The 17589-nt window shown below is 33.9% G+C and overlaps 2 protein-coding genes across 3 annotated transcripts; both read left to right on the forward strand.

The window, feature by feature from the left end:
• Nucleotides 1-6000: 6000 nt before the first annotated feature.
• On the forward strand, nt 6001-11335 carry LOC127902599 (uncharacterized). Of its 2 annotated transcripts, XR_008055018.1 has the most exons (3): nt 6001-6390; nt 10294-10583; nt 10740-11335. XR_008055018.1 is itself a non-coding variant. In XM_052442148.1 (2 exons), the coding sequence occupies exons 1-2, from the start codon at nt 10479-10481 to the stop codon at nt 10932-10934; spliced, it is 300 nt and encodes a 99-aa protein (XP_052298108.1). In that variant the 5' UTR covers nt 9589-10478; the 3' UTR covers nt 10935-11333. The 2 variants fall into 2 exon arrangements, 1 of the variants encoding a protein (XP_052298108.1); XM_052442148.1 differs by lacking the exon at nt 6001-6390 and having other exon boundaries at nt 9589-10583; nt 10740-11333.
• Nucleotides 11336-13281: 1946 nt separating this feature from the next.
• On the forward strand, nt 13282-15900 carry LOC127902729 (NADH dehydrogenase [ubiquinone] 1 beta subcomplex subunit 3-B-like). Its single transcript, XM_052442640.1, has 3 exons — nt 13282-13389; nt 13854-14166; nt 14592-15900. Exons 1-2 carry the CDS (start codon nt 13282-13284, stop codon nt 14136-14138), a joined length of 393 nt encoding a protein of 130 aa, XP_052298600.1. The 3' UTR covers nt 14139-14166; nt 14592-15900.
• The last annotated feature ends 1689 nt before the right edge of the window (nt 15901-17589 follow it).

Consider the following 17589-nt stretch of genomic DNA (forward strand, 5'->3'; position numbering starts at 1 on the left):
GAGCTCTTAACGTGGTTCAGCCATTAATGGCTTACATCCACGGGTGAATTCATCAGCAGGCTTTATTGAAGGATTCAAGAAGCTTATTACAGAGACTTTGAGAACAAAGAACAAGTATTCACTTTCTCTCAGAATTCTCTCAATCTCTCACTCACGTTACCCCTCATCCCTGAAGGCCAGCAGCTTATAAACCAGTTTCTTTAACAGTTTAGCAACCCAGAACGCACAGCTTTTCGACACGTGTGTGTTGAGTCTGTTTATAACGAACTTGGCTTCAATCGATGGTCACGTGATTGCTCCGTGATCTAACAAAAACCAAGTGTTATCAAAACGATCACACACGATGCCGTTTCGGTTCAATGACGAGCCGTGCTTGTCATGTGAGTTACTTAAGGCTTGAAACAACTGAAAAACGCTGCCGTTTGCTGAGAGGTGTTTGTATTCGCCTTACCGCCAACAAATTTTTTGTTAGGTTTGTTTTCGGTGTGATTTTTTTAGATTTAGGGTTTTACTGGGGATTTTATGAAATGGGTATGTGATAAAATTTTAGGTTTTTCTTAGTTCAATTTAACAATCTGGTCAGATTCATCCATCGTGCTTCAGCTGCTGACCCTACATATTTGAGGATAAATTTATCTTCTGCCTGTTTTTTTATAGAATTAGCATTCGTCTGTTCTTTTTTTTAAATTATGATATGTTTGTTAACCATGCGAGTCTGTATAAACCATTCATTGAAAAAAGAAATGTAACTTAAGATGATGACTTAAATTTTCATCCGTTTCATTTCATTCAATCTAAAAGTGTATATTTTTTTGTCAAAAAGCTGCAATGAGTCACCTTTATTCTTCTATTATTGAAATGAATAGATCAACCGAATGAAGTTTAATTAAAATATTGAATAGATTAAATGGATGAAAATTGAAGTAAAATGTTGAAGTTAAGGAGCCCTAAAATTTATAGAAGAAACTCGATAAGAGTAACGACCGTTGAAAATACGTTATCCTTTATTGTAATAATTTAAGGATTTTGATATTAGAAAATTGCTTTATATATATGTGTGTGTTGAAAATATATTATTCCTTACTTTAACAACTTAAGAGAATTTTTAGAAAATTATACACACACACCCCCCTTCTAATAAAAGAATTACTTAATTTCATGTAAAGTAAAGGACAATTTAAAAGTAAAAAACACATATTTTAATATACCAAAAAATAAAATACACTATTTTGGAGTATGTTTTGTAAACTTTCAATTTGTCTTTTACTTGATTGACGTAAGTGATGCCTTAGTGTAAAATTACTTCATATATAATATATAATACACTACATTAGAGTGTGTATTTTAATTCTCTTTTAGTTTATCCCTTATCTTAATGATTTAAGAGATCGTTTACTAGATAATGACTCGTATATTTTATTTTGACTTAAATTTTTTACATAAATATTGAGTTATTGGTTTTGCAAAATTTAATCATAGATAAATTGGTATAATTAGTGGTAGTTTATATGTGTGTGTAGTTCTTTTCTAATGCGGGTGTCTTTATTTTTTTCACCTAGATATATTTTTAAATCATAGGATTTAAAAGAATTAATTTTTAATTCTTTTAAATCATATAGTTTAAGAGCGTGTCCACATTATAAAAAAAAATATAAATGCCGGCACTTGAAAATAATTATATAGAGGAGTACGCGTGGAGTGGAAGGATATAATTATCATATCCTGATTGAACAAAACACCAGGCTAGCTCGATTCTTTCTGCTAACACTAAATAATTAATTAATCATGTTTCATTTTTATTATGATAATTCCCAGTTTATAATCATGCCGTTAAATAAGAAATTTACATTATATGGCGGGGCCTCATAACAAAAAAAAAAAAACTTTATTTTAACTAGTGGAAAAGAACAATATATTTAAATTGGTCTTGGAGAATGGCAGGTGATTGATCCCCAATTAAATTTGCACGAATAATTAATCCAAAAACATGTGACACTTGCTCAATTATTGTATTATGTGTCCTACGCTATAATTAAAGAAAATGAAATCCGTGACAATGTATATGTAATCAAGTAGCTGGTCCAAGAACCGCTAGAGCCACTCACTCCTTCACACATTTGTGAATTGGTTGGAGCTCCCGCAGACGTATTGTAGGGAGCTTAATTTAAATTTTTTTTTTAGTCTCAGAGCTTGAGTGAATGTAGTCTTTCTCTCAGGAGGGGAGTTGACGTTCCTCAAATATTTGAGAAGGTTAAAAATCTGAGCGGTGCCATATCAAAATTGATATAACAAAATTAATATAAACAGATCTCAGTATTTATATGATTGTAAATATCATGAGTAATAATTCTCATTTTAAAAAAAAGTAATTGGTCCATGGCGTATTAAAAAAAAAGGGGGGTAGTTGGTCCAAGGGCAAGTTGTGAATTATTCCAATAAAAAAAGTTAGTTCTCATTCAAAAAAAAAAGTGGGGGTAGTTGGTCCAAGGGCAAGTTGTGAATTATTCCAATAAAAAAAGTTGGATTGTGACAGACACTACATATACTAAGAGGATGGATTAGGCCTTTTAACTGTTATAAAATTATTTGATTGTTAATGACGTTTATTATTTAAAATTATAAAATTATTTTAATAGATAAGTATATTAAAAATATATTATTAAAGGAATGAAATAAATAAGAGTATTTTAAAAAAAATTATTTTTTAAAAAAATCTACAACCTTAATGGCCTAAAAACTTAAACTTTTGTTAATAAAAGTAAAATAATTTATTTAATCTCTAAAAGTTCAACTCAAAATACAACCAAACAGCACAAAAAATTTTAAAAAGAGCTTTAAAAACGAAATAAATATTTTTAGACATTAGATAAGCTATATTAAACATGCACTTATTACATATATAGATGGATTATAATTTAATATCTACTCCCATAATTATTAGGGTTAAATCTTCTCTTATACTAGGAACATTACCCACCCCTTGGTGACTTGGAACTCATATCCTAAATGTTGAGGGCATGAGTTCTCACCTATACCCTTAGAGGGAAGTCACCATAAATATCTGTTTGCGGAGGAGCAATATTCACCATACAAAGCCTCTAGTTGGACAAGCCCTCTTCTTTTAATTTTTTTTCCTTTTTTTGAATATATATATACATACACGCACACACACAAAAATCACAATTGAAGCGCCATAGATATAATTAGGAGAACTTGCAACAAGAAGCTGCCGGCATCTCCCACACAAGCTTGAAAAAGTAGCCAGTAAGAGTTGTGCACGGGGGAAAAAAAAATGGGAAATAATAATGTGATGGGATTGGCAGGTGGTGTCTTAGCAGCGATCATAGTTATGATGATACTCTTCTTCACCGCGGATCAATCTTGTGCAGCAGGCAACGGCACCGCCATTACTAATTTCCATATTGATCCTGATGTGTTGTTCTTTTATGATGATCCGGAATCGGAATTGGCTGCTGCTGCTGCAACAAACGTATTGAATTTGAATCCCTTGAAGCGACGTCCAGTGTTCGATTGCGGAAAAGGCCGAGGCCGAAGCTATCGCTCTTGTACCCCTCCTCCCCAGGGTTCCAAAAGGGGTGAACATTGCAAACCTGCACCCGGCGGCACGTACAATCGAGGGTGCCATTATTAAGCCTTAAGTTTGTACTGCTGCATTCATGCATATGCATTTATAAATAAATTAATTGAAACTTCTAATTTGATTAGTACTAATTAATTCGTTGTTAAATTAGCTAGGTTACTCCATCTTGATGCTATCGTTCATGTTCACTCATTTAAATTCTACCATACTCGTCCTGAATTTATTACTTTTCCATGCGCGTGCGTGTTAACAGCCTGGAGAAGTAATTAATTAATTGATTAACCATTGATGGCATTTTACATCGAGCTGGACCTACTCTTAATCACCGGCCTCTTGAAGGGAAACCCGCTACGATACAAATCAAACAACTGAACGTACAACTTCATTACATTTCCTGCAATAATGCATTAGATTTCCTACAATAATGCTAACATTCAATGATTTATCTGCTCCCTCCGACCATGCCTTAATTAATTGTTACCACGACATCATCCCGAATGTGGTAATTACGTACAATTATATATGTTAGCTATTTTTCTTTTTAATAAATAATTTTACAGACACAGATACAATTAGCGTGGCATATGGGAGGATGTTAGTTGAAACTTGGAAGCGATATCAGTTAAGCCATCATGCATTTGTCCAACTTCTATCTTCACGATTATGAAACCTATTGTTTCTTTTCCATTCACTTCTTGTGATATATTGTCCGCCCCACGTTTTAGCCTTTAATTATGCCATCTTGCAACCTAATCATTAATTATCAATTAAAGAGGACAGTTGAGAACCTAATCATTAATTATCAGTTAAAGGGGCAGTTGAGACTTGAACCATGAACTTTGAAGGTCATGTGGGTGTGTTTGTATACATCAAGCAAACTTAAGTGATTATTAGTTGGGTGAAAATGAAAGCAAAGTGCATATTTATGACCAACTGTAGAAGAGAGCGAAAGCGCCGAACGATCGGATATAGGGAGCTTTTGATGACTTGGCTCAAATAAAGCCAGTTATATATTTATGCATGGAGAAATTATGGAGAAATTATGAAAGTACAAGTTGTTTTTTGTCATTTTGATTTTTTCCCGAGGTGTAGTCAAATGTTTTTCCAATAATTTTATTTAAGTGGTCATCCAAGTTCAAATTCATGGGGAGATTAGTGATCAGAAAAGAAATTTAGGTTTTACCCACCCCTTATTTTTTTTAGGAAAAAAATGAAATTATAATTTGACTAAATACGTTAAAACTTATCGGAGAGAACAAATTCGGTATATTCTGAAGAATGAAAATTACAATTAAGAGTACAAATAATTATGAAACTCTCTCTGCAAGTGTAGATATCTTTTGAAACATGGATCTCAATCGAATAAGAATGCACCTCCTACTCCTCTTCTGACTCCTATAAGATATTTGCAACCCGAGCGAACACACCACACTGCTCGAGTTATCACACCGGTGTCGGTGCACAAGGCAATTCGGTTATGATTTTTTTTTAATTAAAGAAAAAAATCAAGCCTTACCTAAAAGCAATTAGTAATAAAAGTTTAGTGGAATCTAAAGAATAACATTACTAGCTGGCTACAACTCCTTGGTCGTGCATATATGCATCCAATATATGCTGTATATGGTCCATATCCGTCATTTTCTTATGATTTCTATGAGGACTACTTAATTTATTATTAATTACTTGTGGATTACCAACTAAGGATGATGATGGTGATGATGATGATGATGATGGTATGAAAATATTAAAGCGCTAAAACTATAAACAAATATAGTTAAAAGACAGTAATTTCATTTGGAGAGTAAACATGATCTATCTAGTCAATGCAGCAAAGGTATTCAAATCAAGCCCAACAGGATGATAGCCTACATGGTCTAGAGCTCAACATCTGCATTTTCCAAAAGACTGCTATATGTATGTATGTATTTATGTATGTATGTATGCATGTATGTATGTATATGCAGTGTTAGTGCACCGCTCCTGAACCTGTCATGTGTATATGTTTCTTTGTGTGTGTGTGTGTGTGACTTTGAGCAGGTATGTGAAGATTGATTTATTCAATATTTGCATTTTCTAAAGACTGTTATATGTATGTATGTATGTATGTATGTATGTATGTATATACAGTGTTAGTGCACCGCTCTTAACCTGTCATGTGTATATGTTTCTATAAATATGTGTGTGTGTGTGTGTGTAACTTTGAGCAGGTATGTGAAGATTGATTTATTCAACATTTTTCTTCTTTTCAGAAGGATTAAATCCATTTAGATTTTAGCCGCTGGGCTTTAGCCAGTGGTTAGAACTCATAACTCACAATTGTGAGATCATGGATTTTGAGCCTCACAATGCATTGTGCAGATTTAATTTTCTTCCTCAATTTTAGTGAAGGTAGTGTCTTCTCCCTATCGAAATGTGAGTGGACTAGACGTCCCTCAAATATTAGAAATGGTAAAAATCTGGGCGGACTTCATAAGAATTGATGTAAAATAGTCCTAGTAATAATCTGATTTGTAAATGTCAGTTGTAATCTCATGTAATATGAGTTTTACTCTTGAGCAATAGTCTCATGTAATTAAAAAAAATCAATTTAAATTTATATGTAATTGTAAAACATTTAAGTAAGGAATGATTTAGAGCAGTTGAATTTTTAAGTCTATATCTGGGCCCTACCTGTGAGTAGGTTTAAGCATGTGTCTCTCAGTTCAAGAATTGTGTTTCTGTTACTTGCTTATCTTCTGATCTTCATTCATCATTTCCCGAATCATCATGGAAATATACACTTGCTTTAGGTTATTTATAAAAAATAAATTATGCATATAATTTTGGCTGCTGACTTGTGATTAATGCTTCAGTTGGTAGATTGAGAGATGGGATAGAAAGTCTTCCATCTTGATTTGCCTAATATGATTTTCTTCTTTACCTGCTGACAAAGAAAGGGGAAAAGTTTCTTGATCGTCCTTATGTTGTAAAATGGATGAATGTCTCTTTTAGCGGGATATTGAGCTAGCGATTTGACCGCTATTGCGTTGACAACGGAGCAATGATTGCGTACACCAGTCTGCTTGCTTTTGCTCATGGCTCATCAACTCCATTAGAGGAATTAACCTTTACCCAGCGATTTAGGACTGACAAAGTGCATGCAGTCTGGAGAGAAAAGAAGATTCAGCTTGCAAGAATGGTGTCATTAAGGAAACTAGCTAAATCGGATGGTAGATTTAGAGGTAGAATCATTCTGGCAGTGCCAACAGTAATTTAGTACTTAGCTCGCGAATGAATTTTGATTAAAGATGTTGTAAATTTAAAGTAGGAAGCAAATTATTTTGTGTTCAAGCATTTAAAATAGTTTTTATTTTGCTCTTAGTAATGTACATCCACGATTTTGCTAGTCGAAGCTTTAGAATTTACAATATTGAAGAAAATTCTAGGGATGAGTTATATAAAGTACTCTTAATTATAACGAGTGATGGTGTAGTGGACGATGTTATTTATGTTTTCGTATTATCATGAACATACGTTGGTTAATTTACAACTTCAACTTGTGCCGATCGAAAGAAGTTGTTCGCCAAATCGTAAATCCGAAAAAATATTTCATGGGCTAATGGGCTTGCTTAGTTGAGATGAGATGGAGAATGAAGGAGGGTTTTTAATTAAATATTCTTTAATAGTTATAAAATTATTTAAATACCTCTTTCTTTCTTTCTTTTTTTCATAGATACCCTAATAAATATGTGCAAAGTCTAAAATGTCCTTAATGAATACATGGAATCCACTCTTTTTCACTATCTTCTTAGTTCTTACACTTAAATCTCTTCTTACCAAAATTCTTTCAAAATTATAACCTCTTATGCAAATACAACTATGTATTCACTTCTTCTTTTTTTAATAATTAATTGATTAACCATTGATGGCGTTTTGCATCGAGCTGGACCTACTCTTAATTACCGGCCTTGAAGGGAAACCCACTACGATATAAATCAAACAATTGAACGTACAACTTCATTAGATTTCCTGCAATAATGCCTAACATTCAATGATTTATCTGCTCCCTCCGACCCGCCTTAATTAATCGTTATCACAACATCATCCCGAATGTTGTAATTACGTACAATTATATATGTTAGCTATTTTTCTTTTTAATAAATAATTTTACAGAGACAGATACAATTAGTGTGGCATATGGAAGGATGTTAGTTGAAACTTGGAAGCGATATCACTTAATCCATCATGCTTTTACCCAACTTCTATATTCAAGATTATGAAATTTAGGAGAAGTCTATGTTACAGATTCCGTAACATACATCCCCCACTCCATGCACTCCACGTGTCCCTGCGTGTGGAAACAAAGCAAGCAAATGACAATCTTGGGGAGCTGGCTAACCTGGTCTGTCTGTTAACGAAACTGTACCGTAGCCAGCTCCTGAAATCTATTGTTTCTTTTCCATTCACTTCTTGTGATATATTGTCCGCCCCACGTTTTAGCCTTTAATTATGCCATCTTTCAACCTAATAATTAATTATCAGTTAAAGGGGCAGTTGAGAACCTAATCATTAATTATCAGTTAAAGGGGCAGTTGAGACTTGAACCATGAACTTTGAAGGTCGTGTGGGTGTTGTTGTATACATCAAGCAAACTTAAGTGATTATTAGTTGGGTGAAAATGAAAGCAAAGTGCATATTTATGACCAACTGTAGAAGAGAACAAAAGGGTCGAACGATCGGATATAGGGAGCTTTTGATGACTTGGCTCAAATAAAGCCAGTTATATATTTATACATGGAGAAATTATGGAGAACTTATGAAAGTACAAGTTGTTTTTTTTCATTTTGATTTTTTCCCGAGGTGTAGTCAGATGTTTTTCAAATAATTTTATTTAAGTGGTCATCCAAGTTCAAATTCATGGGGAGATTAGTGATCAGAAAAGAAATTTAGGTTTTACCCACCCCTTATTTTTTTAGGGAAAAAATGAAATTATAATGTCACTAAGTACGTTAAAACTTATCGGAGAGAACAAATTTGGTATATTCTGAAGAATGAAAATTACAATTAAGAGTACAAATAATTATGAAACTCTCTCTGCAAGTGTAGATATCTTTTGAAACATGGATCTCAATCGAATAAGAATGCACCTCCTACTCCTCTTCTGACTCCTATATGATATTTGCAACCCGAGCGAACACAACACACTGCTCGAGTTATGACACCGGTGTCGGTGCACAAGGCAATTAGGTTATGATTTTTTTTAATTAAAGAAAAAAAATCAAGTCTTACCTAAAAGCAATTAGTAGTAAAAGTTTAGTGGAATCTAAAGAATAACATTACTAGCTGGCTATAACTCCTTGGTCGTGCATATATGCATCCGATATATGTTGTATATGGTCCATATCCGTCATTTTCTTATGATTTCTGTGAGGACTACTTAATTTATTATTAATAACTTGTGGATTACCAACTAAAGATGATGATGGTGATGACGATGATGATGGTGATGATGATGATGATGATGGTATTTTTCGTATTTTTACAAAAATACGAAAATATTAAAGCGCTAAAACTATAAACAAATATAGTTAAAAGACAATAATTTCATTTGGAGAGTAAACATGATCTATCTAGTCAATGCAGCAAAGGTATTCAAATCAAGCCCAACAGGATGATAGCCTACATGGTCTAGAGCTCAACATATGCATTTTCCAAAAGACTACTATATGTATGTATGTATGTATGTGTATGCAGTGTTAGTGCACCGCTCCTGAACCTGGCATGTGTATATGTTTCTTTGTGTGTGTGTGTGATTTTGAGCAAAGTATGTGAAGATTGATTTATTCAATATTTGCATTTTCTAAAGACTGCTATATGTATATATGTATGTATGTATGTATGTATGTATATGCAGTGTTAGTGCACCACTCTTGAACTTGTCATGTGTATATGTTTCTATAAATATGTGTGTGTGTGTGTGTGTGTAACTTTGAGCAGGTATGTGAAGATTGATTTATTCAACATTTTTCTTCTTTTGAGAAGGATTAAATCCATTTAGATTTTAGCCACTAGGCTTTAGCCTAGTGGTTAGAACTCATAACTCACAATTGTGAGGTCATGGGTTTCGAGCCCCACAATGCATTGTGGGGATTTAATTTCCTTCCTCAATTTTAGTGAAAGTAGTGTCTTCTCTCTATCGAAATGTGAGTGTAGTAGACGTCCCTCAAATATTAGAAATGGTAAAAATCTGGGCGGACTTCATAAGAATTGATGTAAAATAATCCTAGTAATAATCTGATTTGTAAATATCAGTTGTAATCTCATGTAATATGAGTTTTACTCTTGAGTAATAGTCTCATGTAATTAAAAAAAAAATCCATTTAAATTTAGGCTTTGGCTAAGTTACGTTAAACATAACTTACGCCACATACAACAACAGTGCACATTGATAGGACCTGCTACTGTTGTTGTGCTTGGCGTAAGTTACGTTTAACGTAACTTAGTCGGCTCCTTAAATTTATATGTAATTGTAAAACATTTAGGTAATGAATGATTTAGAGCAGTTGAATTTTTAAGTCTATATCTGGGCCCTAACTGTGAGTTGGTTTAAGCATGTGTCTCGCAGTTCAAGAATTGTGTTTCTGTTACTTGCTTATCTTCTTATCTTCATTTATCATTTCCCGAATCATCATGGAAATATACACTTGCTTTAGGTTATTTATAAAAAATAAATTATGCATATAGCTTTGGCTGCTGACTTGTGATTAATGCTTCAGTTGGTAGATTGAGAGATGGGACAGAAAGTCTTCCATCTTGATTTGCCTAATATGATTTTCTTCTTTACCAGCTGGCAAAGAAAGGGAAAACGTTTCTTGATCTTCCTTATGTTGTAAAAGGGATGAATGTCTCTTTTAGCAGGATATTGAGCTATATTGAAGCAACTGCTGCAGAGAAGCTCAACAATAATGAGTGCACTCCTGCAAATTTGTGCTATTCCCTACAGGTTAGTTGCATTTTTCATCCTTCAATCCATTGGAACAGCACGAGCCATAGCTTTAAAGACTGCAATTATATGTTGCCATTTCTTCATGGATCGTTATATGAATTGTGTGTTAACGTAATTGGAAATTTACATTTTGCTTGATGATATGCGTTATAGGAAACTCTTTTTGCAATGCTTATGGAGATCACGGAACGGGCAATGGCACATTGTGACAAAAAGGATGTTCTTATTGTAGGCGGTGTGGGTTGTAACGAGCGCTCGCAAGAGATGATGAGAACAATGTGCTCTGCGCGGGGTGGAAGGTTGTTTGCAACAGATGACCGCTATTATATGTTGACAACAGAGCAATGATTGCGTACACCGGTCTGCTTGCTTTTGCTCATGGCTCATCAACTCCATTAGAGGAATCAACCTTTACCCAGCGATTTAGGACTGACAAAGTGCATGCAGTCTAGAGAGAAAAAGAAGATTCAGCTTGCAAGAATGGTGTCATTAAGGAAGCTAGCTAAATCAGATGGTAGATTTAGAGGTAGAATCATTCTAGTAGTGCCAGCGGTAATTTAGTACTTAGCTCGCGAATGAATTTTGATTAAAGATGTTGTAAATTTAAAGTAGGAAGCAAATTATTTTGTGTTCAAGCATTTAAAATAGTTGTATTTTGCTCTTAGTAATGTACATCCACGATTTTGCTAGTCGAAGCTTTAGAATTTACATTATTGAAGAAAATTCTAGGGATGAGTTATATAAAGTACTCTTAATTATAACGAGTGATGGTGTAGTGGACGATGTTATTTATGTTTTCGTATTATCATGAACATACGTTGGTTAATTTACAACTTCAACTTGTGCTACTGCCGATCGAAAGAAGTTGTTCACCAAATCGTAAATCCGAAAAAATATTTCATGGGCTAATGGGCTTGCTTAGTTGAGATGAGATGGAGAATGAAGGAGGGTTTTTAATTAAATATTCTTTAATAGTTATAAAATTATTTAAATACCTCTTTCTTTTTTTATTTTCATAGATACCCTAACAAATATGTGTGAAGCCTAAAATGTCCTTAATGAATACATGGAATCCACTCTTTTTTACTATCTTCTTAGTTCTTACACTTAAACTCTTCTTGCCAAAATTCTTTCAAAATTATAACCTCTTATGCAAATACAACTATGTATTCACTTCTTTTTTTTTAATAATTTTTGTTGACATTTTTTGCATAGCAACAAATATAAATTCTTAGCACAAATTAAGTCTTTAAAGAACTAAATTATTCTAATGAATAATGAAATAAGTTGTGTAATACATGAAGCCGTGTAATACATGAAGGTCTTGTAATAGTCGTGTAATACATGAAGATCTTGTAATACATGAAGTCGTGTAATATATGAATGTCATGTAATAAACAACTAAAGGTCGTGAAAATCCCGTAATACATGATTCAAGATTGCGTAATAATACAAAAAGTCATGTCATATACGACTGAGGGTCATGTATTACACGACCTTAAATCTCATGTTACATGACCTTACACGACAAAATCGTATGTTACATGACCTTACACAACTGAATTATAATCGGCCCAATCCATCAATTTTTCACCATTTATATAGAGCAAACGGCTAGAAATTTGTATGTTATAAGAGACCCACAACTAATTTAATCTATTTTTACAATATAAGATCTTTTTTTCTTTAAATATAAAAAAGAAAACTAATTACAAGGAATTATTTTCCTCAAGTAGTTAGATTCCGACAATTTTACAGCAAAGAATTAGCTTTCACCGACGATTGTACAGCGACGAACCAAGCTTCTCTTTCTCAGTTGCAGCAACTTCCCCTTCTCAAGCTCGGTTTGCTCATGTGTTGATGTCTGGTTCAATATGTATGAGTGTTTATTTGAGTCATGCTATGTTTGAGTTGTGTAAGTGTTTTAAGATAAGGATAGTTTAGTAATTTTATGTGAGTTTTTAGAGAGTATTGAAGAAAATTTTGGCAAATTCTGTTTTTAGAGTATTGAGATAATTTTGAATGTATCAAGGTGTATCTAGGGCTGGGTAAAATACTAAAATACCCAATCCGCCCCGATCCGACCCAAAAAAATATTGGATTTGAATCGGATCATATTGTTAACAAAATCCGATCGGGTGTAACTTTGCCAATCCGATCGGATCGTGATCGGATTGGAGGAAACCTAATCCAATCCGAAAACCCGATCTGGTTGGCTTAACAAAAAAAAAAAACTAATGAAACAAACTAACAAAGTGGCAAACAAAACAAAATCGGATTTACACTACACACAAAGCAAATCTTAGATCTAAATTAAAAAAATCTGTAAGAACACAGAGACACTCACACCATACACAATCACACACAAATAGAGGTTGGGCCTCGGAGATCGGAGATGTCGAGATGCCAAATAGTAAAGCAGCAGCGAGCAGATCGGAGATGCAACCTCGTGAAGCCGCGAATTAGCAGCCAGTAGTCGCTGACGCGATCATGCGAAGTCAAGCCATCGGAGATCGGAGATGTCAGCGAAGTCAAGCCATCGGAGATCGGAGATGTCAGCGAAGCAGTGGCGAGCAGATTGGAGACGCAACCGCAAGAAGCAATAGCCAACAGATTGGAGATGCAACCGCGCGAACCAACAGTCAACAGTCACCGACGCGATCGTGCGAAGCCAAGCCATCGCTGCAATTATGACATGCTGATGGAATCTGCTGCACCTCGACTGCTACCGCTTGCTGCCGCTGGCTTCACCGGTTACCACAACCGCTGCAACTTAATTCACCTCCACATTCACTGTCACCAAGTTTTTCATGGTATTGACTATATTGTTTTTAAAAATTTAATTTAAAAAGCTTAAAACAAAATTTATCTTGAGATAAGGTTGATTGTTTTGCTTGATTATTTCTAAAATTAACCCATAAATATAGAATGGATATATAACCCGAATGCTTTTAAATTTAAATCCGATCCGAATTAATCTGAATTTTTTATCCAATCCGATCTAAATATATTCGAATCAGATCGGATGGGATTAATAATTCGGGTTGAGTTCGGATGATTTTTTTTTCCAATCCGAGTGACCCGAAATCCGATCGGATCAACCCAAACCAGATCCGAATCTGATTTTGCAACCCCTAGGTGTATCTGCTGCAATTACCTCAAATGAAGGCCAGGCCCAATCAAGCCCAAAGATACACAACGCAGCGAACTAAACCAAAAGGGCACGATCAATTTCGCAGTTTCCATATTCCACCACACGACTGACAGAAGAAGACGAAGAAGAAGCATCGATCGAAAGGGTTAGCGATCGTTGACAAAACAAGTGAAAGGATGGGGCACACAGGCGAGTTCTTCAGGCGAAGAGATGGGTGGAGAAAGCATCCACTGCTGACGAGTAATCTGCGTCAAGCCACTCCAGGCCTTGGCATCGCTCTCGTCGCTTTTGGAATCTATCTTGTTGGCGAACAAGTCTACAATAGAGTCATCGCTCCTTCTCCTTCTCATTCTCACCACACCCACCACCAGCACTCCACTGCTTCCTCTTCTCACTGAATCTCTTCAGCTCTCCTGCTTCTCTCGGGTCTGTTGTTGAATTGAATTGCCCCCACATTTGACTGCAAAAATCTCTCTCTCTCCTTTTTTTTCCTCTTATGGCTTATGTGCTTTTCATAACTTTTTGTTAGGTTTTGTTTTTTGTGTGATTTTTGGAGATATAGGGTTTTGTTGGGGATTTTATGAAATGGGTATGTGTAAATTTTTAGGTTTTTCTTAGTTTAGATTAGCAATCTAGTCAGATTCATCCATCGTGCTGCAGCTTCTGACCTGCATATTTGAAAATAAATTTATTTTCTTGCCTGTTTTTGAAGAATTAGCATTGGTCTGTCTTTTTTTTAAAAAAAAATTATGACATGTTTGTTAACCATGCGAGTCTGTGTAAAATTTTGGATTTTATGGGTTTTTTGTGAAATGAATATGTCTGAAATTTATGTTTTTATTGATATTTAGATCTAGTCGGGTTCACCTGCTCTCTGGCCAGCTGGGTAGTTCGCTTGATTTCTTTCACTTTTTAGGTATTATGCTTATTTTCTTGCTATTGGTGCTAGATTTAGGATTTTCTGGTACTTTATGACATGTTTGTATATAGTTTAGGTTTTTATTTGTATTATGACCACATTGGTTTCATTGCTCTCATGATTTCTGGTTGCTAAATCATACTCTTTTGACGTGCATCATATGGTTATTGTCTTGTTTTATTCACATGATCTTTAGTTGAGCGGAACGTGTAGAGTTGTTACTGTTCAACAGGGGTTTCTATTTACTAATTGCTCCATGCGAGGCATTCCCACTTTTTCCTTCTACAATGTGGCTGCTATTTCATTCAATTTGACTATGATTTTGTTGTTGTGGCTAATTGATCATCTTTGATGGAGGAATGTTAGGAAATTAAGTTGTATTAAATACTAAATAAAGACAATTTGGTTAGGCATAAGACGAATGAAAAACGTTTGTTCTTAGATGCAGGGCAGTAAGTTATTTACTTACACCGATGAAGTTATAACTAACACTAGTTTCATATGGTTGAGTGATTTACTTATATGTTTATTTGATCTGTTGGGAATGCAGTTGTGGGGATTAGCTAGTTCAACCAGCAAGTTCTTTTTCACTTTTATGGGGTGTTAAGAATGAATGACATTCAAACTGGGGATTTGATGCCAGGGGCTTTTTAACTCTATGGAGGGCAGGGGATAAGGGTCGAAAAGAGCACCTTGTAGATTGTCATTTCTAGGATGAGCAATAATGCCCTTATGAAAATTCATTGGTTTGTCAGTGGTTGATTTTTGACCATCCGATTTTTTATCCGACAATTTTTTGGGCTAATTGAGAAATCATATGGTGTTAAATACTGTATCTTACTTGGTAGTATTTTACGAAATAATAGTTGCTTATGATTGACTTAACAAAACAATATCCGGTGTGCTTGTATTAACCCTGCTGTGTTTTCGGAAGGCTTGCAAGTAATTTCACAGCACAGAGGGCTGTTTTGTTATTCTGTTTAGTTGGTTATTGATGTAGAACAGGCTGTAACTTGGACAGTTTTAAGTTTTTCTTTATTTGTTCTTTATTTTAAGTTTTTTTAAAATTCTGTCTGTAGAACTTTATTGTGTTAAAATAATTTGAATTTACCCAGTTTGGGAAATTCATGTTATTTAGTGTTTTAGTATAAAAGGGAGCTGAACCCTATTTGTTTTGGTTGGTTGATTCATAATTAAAAAAAAAAAAACAAATCTTTTGGGGAAGATTTGTTCTTTCTTTACTTTCGTGTTGTGTCAGTTATCCCTATTAAAGTTTACAATTGCCCTTTATTATTCTTTGACGAGGAGCTTTTGTGAATCTGTGATTTAAGCTGGCAGAATTGTTACATGCAGATTTAATATGACCAAACAGATCCTCTATCTAGTCCTCTAAGTACTATCTATCTTGATTTTTTTTTTCTTAATTGGTGGCTGAAGATGGTGGTCACATGTTGGAAGAGAATTGAAGTTTGGACTTATTTTCATTTCCCATTTTGTTGTTTGAGTTAATAAGATCAACTTTGCCATGTTTAGTGTTACTTTGTTGTGTATTAAGTTTAGAGTGTGAGACTTGATCTGTTATGTAGGTCTTTAATCTTTTGCTTTTGATATGGTTATGCATTCAATGGCTCTACATTTGGTGCCTGAAATGTTTCTAATAAAGAAGTTTCTTGTTATAAATATATTGTCTTATTTATTTAATTTTTTTTGGTCAAGTTCCCAATTTTTATGCATAACGTTTTTATGGTTCGTTTCCTGATCTTAAATTTTTTGTACCATTCATTGAAAAAAGAAATGTAACTTAAAATGATGACTTAAATTTTCATCCGTTACATTTCATTCGATCTAAAGGTGTATAAGTTATACCTTACTTTAAAGAACCTAAGGATTTTTATATTTGAAAATTACTCCGTGTGTGTTGAAAACATATTATCCCTTATTTTAATAACTTAAGAGATTTTTTAGAAAATTTTATATTTATCTCTCTCTCTCTGTCTCTCTCTATATATATAGCCCTTCTAATAAGAGAATTCCTTAATTTTATTCCAAGTAAAGGACAATTCAAAAGAAAAAAAATACATATTTCAATATATTAAAAAATAAAATATACTGTTTCGGAGTGTGTTTTTCAACCTTTTAATTTGTCTTTTGCTTGGATTAAAATAGGTGATCCCTTATTGTAAAATCACTTCATATAATTAATATAATACACTATATTGGTGTGTATTTTACTTCTCTTTTAGTTTATCTCTTAATTATTCAACAGATCACTTACTAGATGACTCAAATTTTTGGCATAAATATTGAGTTATTACTTTCGTACAATTTAATGGTAAATAATTGGTATCATTAGTGGTCTTTGTGTGTGTGTGTATATCTTCATTTTTTTTATGGAAACATTTTTAAACCATGAGATTTTGAAAGAGTTAGTGTACGCATTATGAAAACAAAAAGATATAAGCGCCCGCACTTAGGGATGGCAATGGGGAGGGGAGGGGAGGGGACCAATCTCCCCATACCCATCCCCGATATTTTGTTATGTCCCCGTCCCCTCCCCGTCCCCGTCAGAATTACTTAAGTGAATCCCCATCCCCTCCCCGAATACTAACAGGGGATCCCCGAGGGTCCCCGGTCCCCGAATAATTAATAGTCTAATACATTTTTTTTTTCGATTTTAAATTAATCATATTAAAATAAAAAATTCAGATAAAAATAAAGTTCAAAATATATCTTGCATTAATATTGATCCATTTCAAAGTCACATTCAAAAATATAAATTATTAAAATAATTATCTTTGTCAATGACTCAATCTTCATAATCCTACAATAAAAAGAAAAAAAATTATTTTTATATCGACAATAAAATAAATGTAGATACTTAATTAATATTTTTAATAAAACTATTTACCTCCTGCTCCTCCAGTTCTTCC

This window comes from Citrus sinensis, chromosome 5 (genome assembly GCF_022201045.2).
Source record: "Citrus sinensis cultivar Valencia sweet orange chromosome 5, DVS_A1.0, whole genome shotgun sequence".
Lineage (NCBI taxonomy): Eukaryota > Viridiplantae > Streptophyta > Magnoliopsida > Sapindales > Rutaceae > Citrus > Citrus sinensis.

What these genes read in the sequence shown, in the direction of transcription:
- LOC127902729 (XM_052442640.1), top strand. Translation starts at nt 13,282, where the DNA reads ATGCTGATGGAATCTGCTGCACCTCGACTGCTACCGCTTGCTGCCGCT. An exon ending in TCCACATTCACTGTCACCAA is followed by an intron (nt 13,390 to 13,853) that starts GTTTTTCATGGT and finishes CACGACTGACAG; the next exon opens with AAGAAGACGAAGAAGAAGCA.
- LOC127902599 (XM_052442148.1), top strand. Translation starts at nt 10,479, where the DNA reads ATGAATGTCTCTTTTAGCAGGATATTGAGCTATATTGAAGCAACTGCT. An exon ending in ATTTGTGCTATTCCCTACAG is followed by an intron (nt 10,584 to 10,739) that starts GTTAGTTGCATT and finishes TATGCGTTATAG; the next exon opens with GAAACTCTTTTTGCAATGCT.